The 13,839-nt window shown below is 41.2% G+C and overlaps 1 protein-coding gene across 1 annotated transcript in view; it reads left to right on the forward strand.

The window, feature by feature from the left end:
- The window catches only part of LOC306713306 (glutamate receptor ionotropic, delta-1-like), a gene marked incomplete at both ends in the record, with an annotated part of 302,522 nt that overhangs the window by 274,042 nt on the left and 14,641 nt on the right, over positions 1 to 13,839 (forward strand). Inside the window, 5 exon segments of the mRNA XM_079182959.1 lie at positions 1,132 to 1,233; positions 3,372 to 3,494; positions 4,054 to 4,128; positions 4,305 to 4,650; positions 7,564 to 7,702. Coding sequence (XP_079039085.1) covers positions 1,132 to 1,233; positions 3,372 to 3,494; positions 4,054 to 4,128; positions 4,305 to 4,650; positions 7,564 to 7,702 — 785 coding nt within the window.

The following is a 13,839-nucleotide window of genomic DNA, read 5'->3' on the forward strand; positions in this document are numbered from 1 at the left end:
GCGAGATGAAAAGGATTAAACGTTAGGAATGATTAAATTATAACATTATTATGAGAACTTGTACAATAAGTGAAAAGCACGACTCATAACTTCTACTTACTGAGTCAAAATGTAATGTCAGACTTTTGACTCACCATGAGTCATGTTATTCTCTAGTTTCTTTTGTATTTGTGGCTTCATTCAGATTTAACAGGAAAAGAGCAAAGAGGGTCAACATGTTTCAATCTCACGGCCTCTGATGTAACTAACTGGTCATCACGTCTCTAACACGCAAAAACATCCGTACATATATGACTTCATATATGAACCGGGACATTATATGTAGAATACATTTAGTGGTCTCTGTCTGCGTATGAAGAGATCATTGTTTGTTGCTTTGAGAGGGTTGTTGGAGAAGACAGTAGTTTCTTTATGTTTTTGTCCTAATTAAGTCAGTTTCCTTTTGTGTGTGAATGAACATGCATTGAATGAAAACATGCTGGAGTGGGTTGTTAGCATGCTGCACAGATGTCTCTCAATTAAGTCCCGCCGTGTCTTTGTCCAAGCAGAACCACATGAAGTCCAATTAGACCGCTGAAGAAATTGTTAGATTGCAGCCTGTGAGTCATTTTGCTAAAATTACAGCTGCTCTGCCTGTTGCATTCGCCTCTGAAGCCTCTGAAGCCTCCCTACATCACTCCGTACATCACTCCATACATCACTCCGTACATCACTCCCTACATCACTCCCTACATCAGTCTGTACATCACTCCCTACATCACTCCGTACATCAGTCTGTACATCACTCCATACATCACTCCGTACATCACTCCCTACATCACTCCCTACATCAGTCTGTACATCACTCCATACATCACTCCGTACATCACTCCCTACATCACTCCCTACATCAGTCTGTACATCACTCCCTACATCACTCCGTACATCACTCCCTACATCACTCCCTACATCAGTCTGTACATCACTCCCTACATCACTCCGTACATCACTCCCTACATCACTCCCTACATCAGTCTGTACATCACTCCGTACATCACTCCGTACATCACTCCCTACATCACTCCCTACATCACTCCGTACATCACTCCCTACATCACTCCGTACTTCACTCTGTCTCTTGTTTTTCTGCAGCTCGCTACGTGGGACTCAGTTCACGGTCTGAACGGCAGTCTGAAGGAGAGTCGCATAGAGAACGGCATGCAGGGAGTGACGGTCAAAGTGGTCACTTTACTGGTAGGTGACGTGTGTAAAAATAGATATTCAACAGTTTATTTAATCACATTTCACAGCCATAACCATTCAGACCGCAACAGTGAAACCACTCACAGTACAAGTAATTCAAATATACTTGTGTTTACATGCATGTGTGGGAGAATAAAAATACTTTTCAGCCAATTAAAGACAATTTCACAAGATCCGAAGTTTGAGCTGCAGTGTGTCAGTGAAGGGAGCTACAGAGATGCAAAGGATGAGATGAGATAAGAGATAAAGTGAGATTAGACACGACACAATTCATCCCAAAGAATGACTTTGTGCTCAAGATAATCACTAAACATAGAAATATACTACTACAATACTATGCATGCACTAGATGGTACAAGGATGCCTCTACGTATTTGTAATGAAATAAAACATAAAGGGAAGTGCAGCGTACAAATGAGCAAAACATTAATGAAAGTGTGATGAGAGGTTACAGTGTTCAATATAAATGTGAAATACAAAACAAACAATATATATTTACATCCAGTAGTTTATATTTGTGTTGCCTAACTGTAGGTTAACATTCACTGTTACAAACATTCTCCACTGATATTCACGACAACAACACAATGTTGAAGCTACATGTGAAAATAAAAAGTCTTTAAAATGATCAGTCAGTGGAAGAGAAAATGTTTGCTCCACTCTGTCAATTCAGTTCTTTAAATACAAGTTTCTTGATATAACAAAAATAATCCCACACTCCAGAGCACAAAGCACACTTCAATAAATCCAGAGGATCCTTCAGTCAATAACGGAGAAAACCATTTTGTAGCTCGTGTGCGTCTGAGAGTTTTTATTGTGGGAGGTGATTCGTCTCACTTTCTCATGTTCCTCCACCCAAAAGTTTCCCCCGCGACACTTTATTTTTCTTGTTGAGAGCATCGATCCAGAACCAGCGCCGGTCGGAGTAACTAGTTCGATAGATAGCAGAGCGTCTTTCAGCCCTGATCCCAGAACAGCAGCCAGTGAGCTGTCGCTGCAGCACGGAGACGCTGCTTCAACCGAGCGAGACTAAAACCTCCAGCCTGCAGCCTGATCCTCCACTTCTAGCTACAGACACACACTACCAGCTACAGACACACACTACCAGCTACAGACACACACTACCAGCTACAGACACACACTACCAGCTACAGACACACACTACCAGCACAGACACACACTACCAGCTACAGACACACACTACCAGCTACAGACACACACTACCAGCACAGACACACACTACCAGCTACAGACACACACTACCAGCTACAGACACACACTACCAGCTACAGACACACACTACCAGCACAGACACACACTACCAGCTACAGACACACACTACCAGCTACAGACACACACTACCAGCTACAGACACACACTACCAGCTACAGACACACACTACCAGCTACAGACACACACTACCAGCACAGACACACACTACCAGCTACAGACACACACTACCAGCTACAGACACACACTACCAGCTACAGACACACACTACCAGCTACAGACACACACTACCAGCACAGACACACACTACCAGCTACAGACACACACTACCAGCTACAGACACACACTACCAGCTACAGACACACACTACCAGCACAGACACACACTACCAGCACAGACACTCAGATATAAGGACAATATTATAGAAATTGTAATTTGAAAGCACAGAGCATGTGGTTTATGAAGACTATGCATTGAGCTGCATTCTTGACATCGTAATAATTATGCAATAGCTCTTCTAATTGTAAATGTAATCTCAGCTTACGATGCGTAATTGCTTCAGGGATTCATTCATATAGTATCTGAGTAACTGCCAATTTGCATTCACGTCTCAGTATGAATAACACTCATTATGAATGTGTCTATTATACACATAATTTAATGCGATGGCCTATAAGTACACTGTTAAGAAGATACTTTATGAAATCTAAGCCATTCACTGGCTCTCCATTTGACTCCATTCAAAATGCATGACCTCGATTCATTCTCAGACACTGAACAAGTTCACTTTGCTCTCTGTGAAGCTGTTTGTTGAACACAGTAAAGTTACTCTGTTTGTTCTTCAGTGCTGAGGCTTTGATGCTTGCTAACACCTCCCACCTCTCTCTCCGTCTCTGCAGGAGGATCCTTTCGTCATGGTGGCAGAGAACATCCTCGGGCAGCCCAAGAGATATAAAGGCTTCTCCATCGACGTCCTGGACGCCCTTGCCAAAATTCTGGGCTTCAAATATGAGATCTACCAGGTGGGACTGAGATTGGGATTACTGTATGAGCCTTACGGGCCCAGGGCTCCAGAGTGTCGGTGCCCTCCTGGCCTTCACCTACAAAATGCCAACTCAAAGAGACACTTACCAACCAGGAAGAGCCTCAAAATGACCAAAAAGAGTTAAAATTACTGTGAAAGGCGACCAAAGAACTACAAAGAGACACAAAACAACTGTGAAGAAAAACAAAAAAAATCAACATTGAGACCAAAAAAACCAACAGCAAATATGAAAAAGTGGAAAATAGAGACTCTTTGGTGGGTCGTAGCTGCAGTCACATTGTGAGAATTTGCTTTCTGACACCGTCTTTGCTGTCCAAAGCTTATAAGTGGCTGTTGATGGATGAGTGTCACATTGACTCAAAACCAAATATTGTATTGATGACTCCAGCCGTGTTGCAGCCTGAGTATTGGATGAATAACTACAGCTTTCAATGTATTTGCTCATGAGGTTGAACCTTGTTTTAGGTGGTAGCTTTCTTAAATCAGGTCCTGAGCTGGTGACATGAACTCAATGAGCTTACGAATCTCTCCTCCAGGTGGCAGACAGTAAATATGGATCTCAGCTTCCCAACGGCTCGTGGAACGGCATGATTGGCGATCTCATCAACAAGGTAAAGCTGGAATGCAACTGGCGGAGGAGATAAAGGGTCATATGGTTCACTAGAAACCGAGTGTTTTAGCTTTAAGCTAACACAGGGTCATATGTTGTCCCTGCTGGCCACCCAAACATGAATACTTGTTATTGATTGGCTAAACACCACCTGTCTGCCCCTCCCTCCTCCTCCAGAGAGCCGACCTGGCGGTGTCGGCCATCACCATCACACCGGAGAGGGAGAACGTGGTCGACTTCAGCAAGCGTTACCTGGACTACAGCGTCGGCATCCTGCTGCGAAAACCTGAAGAAAAGATCAACATCTTCTCTCTGTTTGCACCCTTTGACCTCGCCGTCTGGGCCTGCATCGCTGCCGCCATCCCCGTGGTGGGAGTGCTCATCTTCCTGCTCAACAGGCTGCAGGCGCTGCGCTCCTCCTCTACCCAGAATGCACCGCCAGGCCAGCCCCACAACGGCAGCGTGGGGTCGGGCTCCCTGCACAGCGCCATCTGGATTGTCTACGGAGCGTTCGTTCATCAAGGTGAGAGGAAAGACGGTAGTGAACTCAGACGATTACCATCATTTGTTTCCATTTCTGATTCAGCGTCAGTATGTCGATCAACACAGTGTTCCATGACAACTTTGTGTCTTTGCATCAACCTGGTATATTATTGTTTCACGTTTGGTGTAAAAATACTGAACCTTTCCCTGCTGACTACTTTACAGTCACTTTTAAAGCTGGGCTGCGTTAGCATTTAAATTTAGAAAATCAATACATTTCAATTGAATTTGAATGAAAAATCTGTGGAAACCTTTTGCATCGACTTTAACTTTGGTGAACTTCGACCAGCAAGTCTGCACAGTTGACCAAACTAAAATGTTCTGAATGCTGATGTTGCTCTGCGCCTCATAGACATGAACATCGGCGACTGCTTGCTTACATGTTAGTAGTTGTTGCTGAATGGGTTAAAAAGTCTTTAACGTTTCCTGAAGAACACAGTTCAGATCAGCTACGTGTCTCATTGTGCTGATTTTTTTAAATGTTCTCACGGTGTAGCAGCTCAGTGTTTGGCTGAAACCAATCAGGGCTGATCACAGCAAAAGGAAGATTATCTGCCTTGTAAAGACGGATTTCAATTTGATTTCGGGGGAGGGGAGGGTTTAATTTGGAGCGGTTACACGGATTACACAGCAACAGAAAAGGGGAAACAATAATCACGGGAGGATTTGTATAGCATCTGAAATATTTAGCAGAGAAGCAGAAACAAGGACATCAAACTTGAGAGTGCTTAAATGAATCAGAGGGAGGCTTATATTACACAGAGCTCCAGGAAATGTAACAGTGACGTAATAAACGTAGGTTTTCTGTGTGTGGGAAGGTTTGTGGATCCACTTCTTTGTTCAACTCCGTCTCTTGTAAAAATCTACCTTTCAATGCAACTAAACTGCATTCTCAACTACGTTTCGAGGGAAACATTTTTTCCAGGATTGCAGTCGAAGTTTTAAACATGTGGTTGATGTAAATTCATAATTCACAATGCAGTTTTGTTGTATGAGGATGTTGTTTTTAGGAGACGGAGCTGCTTTGTTGCAGTTGAAACTGTTGATGAATGCAACACAAACACAGTAAAATGTTTCAGGATTAAACTCTGAGTGATGGCCAGTTATGAAGCTGACTCTCATATTTGTGCTTCTGTACTTGTGAGGACCTTCACTGACTTAATATATATTCTCTAACAGCTAACCTCATCCTCAAACATTATTCTAGTCCAAACACTGAAATAAGGCCAAACCAATTTCCAAACAATAACCTTTCTCTCCTCTAAAGTTCTCCACGTCTTTAAAATGTCTTCAAAATGTCTTTAAAATGTCAACAATTTGCCTGAAAAATCTTTTCCATAAAATGTCATTTCTTCTTTAACAAAATAATCTCAGTTACCAAAACATGTCCTCACCTTCCAGAAGGGTCTCGCTTTCCAAAAAAAAAAGTCTCACCCTACAAAAGGTCTCACTTACCAAAATGTCCTCCGGCAGGACCTTCTACCGTCCGCAGATTGCTGGAGAAATCGCTCAGTTGACGAAGAACAAGTTGACTATGATCGATGGGAAATGTTCTTTAGAAATTTCCCAAAACTGTCCTCACTTTCTAACATGTCCTTACTAAATCAAACGAGCCTCATTTTTCAAAAGAAATGTCATTAGTTTTCCAAAATGTCCCTTTTTAAAAGTGTCCTTAATCTCAAGGTCTACAACTCGACTGTCCTCTAAAAGGTAGAAGAACAAGAACACACACACTTTCCCAGCAGAGGTACCCAGCTGCATCTATTATGGTCTGGCTGGTTGCCTGGGAAACCTTTTAGGCCTAACGGGGTTGTGATTAGATGCAGCAGCTCTGCTCGCTGTGATAAAGCAGCGCTCTCTCTCCTGCTGCTTGAATCCTGGTCACCTGTAACTGAGGTCACAGGTTTGATCCCCACCGCGCGAGTCCTCTTAAACACCTGAGTAATCTGAAGCTGGACTCAACATACAGCAGCTCTCAGATCAGTTTAAAAACACTTGTACATCTATGATTAATGACCTGGCTGTAGTAGTCCTCTCTGTGTGTGTGTGTGTGTGTGTGCGTTGAGGAAACATTCTTTACATTATTTATATCAAACAAGATCAAAATAGTTGTTTTCTCAAGATTATGTCCACTTACTTTGAACTGTCCAGAGCATTTAAATTACACACAGTTTAGATTTAAGTAGAAGTTCCCGTCTTGTCCGGTTACGACCGACAGAAGCAACACGAACATGCAATTATGGAGGAATATGGAGCAAATTAGTAGAGCATATTATCCTTAGTAAAAAAGAATAAATCAGTGTTTTTTTTCTGATCTCACTGTATTCATGAATTAGTTTAAAAACGCACAATCTTGTCGTTGCATGATTCAAACCCGGCCCTCTTTAAAATACCTACTTCACTATTCCACACAGTTCATTAAAATGACCAACAATAACAGAACAATATGAATCCCCCTAAAAGGAAGTTAATAAAAATGCACTGTTGAAAATATAATGAAAGAGAAAGTAAATGTTCTTGCTAATACTGCGGTCCATGGTATTCCTGCATGCAGCCAAGTTACTTCTTATTTTCAGGTAAAACATTATTTATCCTCAATTAAAGGGAATGTAACATTAAAGCTAAATTATCTATTTCCACTGCGGTGTATGGAGGTCCCCTCTTTGATAGTTAGACATCACTCAAGATTGCAAGTCCCCTCTTGGTCATTTCTTAAATATAAAAAAGCACATTTGCAATAATATTCTGGTAAAAGACCTTGAAGGTAAGTTTCAAAACGACAAGAAAATTATTTTCTTTTCTAGTTTTTCAGTTTTTCCAAATGACCAGTAACAGAGGTCCTCTCTTGGTTGATAGTCCACTCTTGCTGATGTAGGACTGTATGTGTGTGTAGGTGGGGAAGGCGTGGTCGCCTCGGCGGCCCTGAGGATCGTCATGGGCAGCTGGTGGCTCTTCACGCTCATCGTGTGTTCGTCCTACACCGCCAACCTGGCAGCGTACCTCACCGTGTCACGCATGGACCACGCCATACGGTGAGACAAAAAACAATATTTTTACCATTTCTTTCCTTTTCTGTTTGTTACATCTTTAATCATTTTTTTATATCTTAATCTTTTTAATGCGTCCATGAACGGAATCAAATCTGTGCCTGTTTTAACTTAACTTATTTTTAGATTTACACATAACATTATAATATTATGAGGCCATGCACTCTATTAGAGTTTCAGAGGATTGAATTAATTTCTATTAAATTAAAGAGCAGCAGATAAGCATAAATACTTTGTATTGTTTAAGTGGATTGCAGCTGTGTGTGCAGCACTATGGCCCAAACAAAAGGTCCTCCTTGGGGGACAATAAAGTAAATCCTATCTCATCTTGTACTACGTGGGCGCACTATTACACTTCTCTAATGTTAAATGTTAAACAGTTTAGTAGCGTTGTGTATTTATTGTGATAGAACATTCATTTTCTGTGGCACATGGGGCATTCTGGTCTAGAAACAGATGTTCTTGCAGTATAACTGGTTGAAAACCACATATTTTAATATTTGTTGGCATCGCTGCGTATGGCCCACATAAGGCCCGTATGGCCCACATAAAGGTGTAAAGCGTATCTGTGGTTGCAGATTAGTAACATAGATTATAAAGTCATATTGGATGAGATTACGATCCAGTTAAGCGACTCAACTCAACATGGCGTTCATTCAGCTCATTCAACCTTCAACAGTTCCTCACACATTTGGCTGATTATTAATCTTAAAGAGGCCCCTCCCCCGAAAACGATCGATGCCCTCAAATCACCTCCAGAGAAAATCATCTGTAATTTAACACAAAGAAACCCTCGAGTGGCGTCTGTGAAGTGGAAGAAGTTGAGCTGATGCAGTTCTACATTTAGAGGGTGGACAGATTAGCTTAAAAAATATTAATGTAAAAAAGCCCTCAGCATGAATATTTCTCCATAAAGAATTGACACCGAAAACTTCTGAGTTCAAGTGTTCAAGTGTTTAATGCATGTGATAAACTGAGTCTTTCTCACATTTAACCCTCCTGTTAGCGGAGAACACACTGACCTTAACTCTGGTTTATTCTGCAACTCTCAGAACAACGAGGGAAGTGTAGCTGTGGTCCAGAGTTTATATCTACATATATATATGTCTACAGCCTCATATAGTTTGATTTACTCGTGAATAAAAGTATATCAACTTAGCAGGATGTTTGTGTCTCTGGAGGATAAAACTTTTGTTTCCAAAGAACCAAATGTGCGTTAAAACAGTCCCCAACAAATCCAACATGTCTGCCTCGTTGAGACGAGAACGAACAACAATCAGCAGCTTTCGTCACAGTGAACCTCTGGACTCTGTTCAGATGGACATTTGATGTTCCGGCTCACGGTGATGAACACGGACCTCCAGCTGTGAGTCCTGTTTTACTGGATGTACAGATGTAGTTTAAAGATAACAACCTGGAAAACAAGAACAGTTTGTCAAAGCTTTTCTGATAAAAGCTTGTAGAAATATTTATGATCTGCCTGCAGACACGTCGTCCATCTGTCCTTCTCTCTCTCTCTGTCTCTCTCTCTCTCTCTCTCTCTCTCTGTCTGTCTCTCTCTCTGTCTGTCTCTCTCTCTGTCCTTCTCTCTCTCTCTGTCTCTCTCTCTCTCTCTCTCTCTCTCTCTGTCTGTCTCTCTCTCTGTCTGTCTCTCTCTCTGTCTCTCTCTCTCTCTCTGTCTCACAGGTTGCATTGGGTGAATCCTTGTTCACACAGTCAGATTGATCTTTGCATCATTTCCTTATTAAACTGATCAGAGATCAGATTAGTGTTGATGTTGGGAAACATTGACTACAGAGTCCACACTGAACAGATCAACGTATTGACCACAGATGTTTTATTAAACTGTTGGAGTTTGATCCTAACGAGCACAACACCATCAACGCCGATCGACGTTCTGCAACATTTAGTTTCTCACCTTTGTACTTTATTCTCACCCCAGCTGTTGAAAATACCTTTTTTTAAATTATTTTTAATGAAACAAACACATGACTTTCACCCAGGAGAGCAGCGTTCGTGTTGTTGAGTTATTGTGACGTTACATTAGTGACGTTTATGACGTCTTTTCTGTACTCATGTTAAGTTCTTTACGTACTTATTTGAAGCCCAACTATGATGTTCTTCTTAAAGCTAACTAAGTGGTTTTGCTGCCTAAACATAAATGTGTTTTTTTTAAATTCACGTTAACCTCGTGTTTACTGCGACCGTAGTGGAGCGTCATAGTTTGATGCACTAAATTAGTTCTAGAATGGATAAAAATTAGATCCTCCAAATCCCACAATGCAACTAAGCAGCATCTTTTGTTAAAGTATGTTCAGACAGAACAGTGTGTGTGTTATTGTCCTCACATCTCTGTATGTTACGGATAAACAACGTTTGTATCTGTGTTCACATTCACGTCTTTCCATTGACTTTCTGTCTGCTGTCAGAGAAATGAGTCTCTCAGTCTGAACCCTCGAGGCTCCGTCGCTGCTGAGCCGAGCTTGAAAGTAAAAGTTTAAAAAACATCCACAGCAGCGGAACAAAAAGAAGCCCAACTTGTGTCCACTTTGACTGATGGGTAGCTTCTTCTGTTCTTTACGTTTGAAGCTCTTTATTACTCATAAATATTACATTGTGACAGTGAAGTGCATTCATCAGACACCTCTGGCTGTTGAGGTGTAAGTGGGGTCAACAGTCCCGGGCGGCGTTACAGACTTCAAAAAAAGCATTTTCTCCTTTTTTTGTTTCATCCCTAAAACCAAAAGAGTGGCAGGACATCGTCGTCTGAACCGGGTTTTTATCCTGTGATTCAACCATCATCACCTCTCTGTGAGTGTGTGTGTGTGTGGCCAGCTGGATTACCTGAAGCTCTGCTTAGATTTCATGTTCAAAGGACCCAACGTCTCTATTTTCAGGCCAGACTGAACCAAACAAACAAGCGTCTGATGGTCTTTTTATTGGTTCATAGTTCAGCTCCAATCAAGCCCGTTCTGTCGTTCTGTCGTCTCTTTAAGTGCGTCTTCTAAAGACACACTCAACAGAAAATTGCGCAGCTGAGGTACATCGTCGTGTATTCTTTCGCCAATTTGTCTTGTGTATGAATAAATATTATCTCTCGTTTGCCATCTAAATGTAAAAAACAGTAAGTTCACCTCCATCCTCCTCTATCTCTTTTTTTATTCTCTGAGAATCCAATCCAAGCTGACATTTCCATCAGCACATCCCCGCCGCGTTGACTCTGTGAAGGCCGATTTCGTTGGCGAGTAAATGCTGAGCACTAAGACTTGGCTTTTATAGACATTGAATGAATGCTGAAGTGGAGATTTGCATTTGATGGAGACTTCTTTAAAGCCTCCTCAGACGGCGGGGAATCATCTTCCTCCTGACTGGAAAACCATCTTCGCCGGATGATGATTCCTCTCCGTGTGAAGCCTGTCATTACTGCAATATAACACTCCATCACACGGAGCTGCAACACTGTGAACGTCTTCACCGCACTAATGGAAGGTTTCATTGAATCCTGACATCCAGCTGAGAATCAGGATGATTGACACGTTATAACTGGTTTCATAGGACGCAGGATATTAATCTGTATAATGGTTTATTGTTTGTAAAATCCCTGTTAGTGTCGTTTAATCCATGGTTTGGATGAATACTCCATTCTGATTGGCGGACAAGGATTTATTGTCATTGTGCATCACAGGGATGCACAACACAATTCAGTTGTAGCCCATTTTCAACACAACAAACAAAACAAAAAGGTTCATTCCTGTAGCGCTTTCTTTTTGAATTTGCTTCATAATGAATGTAAACAGCAGCAATAAAACAATTCTCTGAGCAGATAATATGGTCGACATCTTCACACTAAACTCTGACTGTTTGAGCGTCGTGATGTGAACACAATCTCCTCACTTTTCTTAATTCATGCGCTGACCATAAATACATCACAATATTTGATTGTGTTTTACTTTCAGCTCTTCATCCTCTGACTATTTTGGACGAAGACATCACCGGATAGCCAGCTAGTCCTGTTGTTAAAAACACTGTCAGATTATAAATTAACGCTACTGCTCGTCCACTGTATATACAATGTTACTGACTTTGAATCTAACGTAACGTTAGCTTTATGCTAGCATAACGTTAGCTTTCTGGCTCGTAGCTGAGTTAAAGGGTTCAACTAGAACTAGAGCGGACTAGAAATATCTCCCGTCGCCGTGTGTCATAGCTAAGGTCCGTCCTGTTTACTGGAGCGGTGAACAACGTTTACATTGTTCATGAATGTTATGGGATGATTGATCCAGGTATAGGCGAACCCTCAGGGTTACCATGGACCAGTGACCATTATAATCGATCTACTACGCCCCTTAAAGACTTAAAGAGAGCTTTAAGATGTGCTCAGTGTCTGAACGTATTTTAAATATGAAGTATCATCTTGTTTTTAATGTCTGTACCATTATACTGTAAATGTATCATTACTAGATACTAACCAGCGTCAGTACCGAGCAGACACTTAAGCAGCGCAGGGAAATAAACACGACTTAGCAGGAGGATCGATAAAGTTTGTGTCTCAACAATTATAAACCCGCCAGCAACATCCAAACAATTTGAGTTTTTCCTGAGATTAAAAGTGAGTGAAAACTAGTTCAAGTGAGCGGAAGTAAAATCACACAAACATATAAGTCCAACTAAGATAAAACTTTATAGAAAACCATTCAAGTCAAGCTCATTAGTTATAAACACTTAAAATATAGTCTTAGGTCATTCATTCAACAATAAATATATTATATCTGTTAGCTCAGTGTGTGTGTGTGTGTGTGTGTGTGTGTGTGTGTGTGTGCGTGAAGCTGAAGGACTGTACTCAGACACTATTCTTTTTTCAAGAGCAGCTACTTTCCGTCACCATTTTTTTGTGACTTTATGCTTTTCAGACCGTAGTGTTTTGTCTTTTTGCTCAGTTCGTTTGAAACGTTATTTCCTCTCAAAGTGGTTCCAAATAACTATAGAATCCCTCGTCCGTCGCCGGCAGAGAGAAGAGATAGAAACAGACGGAGAACACAAGATATATTTAAACACACATCTGAACTCTGTCTGAAACAAAGAACACAGTTACGTTCATTAGTTGTACTCCATCTTTATTCCACAAGAGAAGTTAACGTCATTTCACTGAATCAACTACAAGCAACGACCCTGAAACACAAGGCATTGTGGGTATTTTCAGGCTTCTCCCTCTCTTTACTCAGAATCAGAAGTAACATTTAAATATTGATCTGTAACGAGTCGTTTGAATCTGACTCAGGTGCAGATGTCACCGGTCCGTTTGAGAGGAATAATAATTCATAGACAATATAATTGTAAACAAATATGTATTTTAAAGAATACATTTTATTTGTATGGTGCTGTAAAAACAGAAAATGAACTGTGGCTTGATTTTGAACACATGTTAATTCATTTAAGTTGAGTTAAAAGAAGAGAACCTCGATCGTCATTTTACAGGGTGATCTTCTTCAGAATAGTTTGTTTCAAACTCATCCGTCTGTAGCAGATAAATGTAAAAGTACTTTATTTTAAATTGGAGCTTTTATTCATTCACAGAGAAACAAACAGCAGAGCTGATGCCCAGAAATAAAGAAATAATGAATAAAGAAGAATATTAATCAAAAAAGGTACAAAACACACGTGTGTCTGCAGAGGGATCCTGTATGAAGCCAATTCCAGATAAATTACTCGACTGTTAATGATGTTTATTGGATGAAGGTGTCGAGTCGCCCCCAGGGAGACACAATGACTGTATTACATTCCATACATAAAATCCAATTAGACTTCATCTCTAACCTCCAGCAGCGCTGCAATTATCCAATTAAAACTCTGCCGTTATTAACGTTTCAGTCGACGGCGTCCTGACAGCAGCACGTCTGTGTTCATCCGGTAACAATGTGCACGATTAATATGAAATTAATAAGAACATCGAGAGGAAAATCCAACACATTAAACATCATGTGACCGATTCATCCCGCCCCACTGAGAGAACAAGATGTTCTTATGTGTCAGTTTGAGCTGCTCGATGAGGTCTTCAGTGAACCTGAACCTCCGGGTAGACCCAGACCTCCCTCTGAATCCCTGATGGGTCCCATCAGTGTGTC

The sequence above is a fragment of the Pholis gunnellus genome (genome assembly GCF_910591455.1).
Source record: "Pholis gunnellus genome assembly, chromosome: 21".
NCBI lineage: Eukaryota > Metazoa > Chordata > Actinopteri > Perciformes > Pholidae > Pholis > Pholis gunnellus.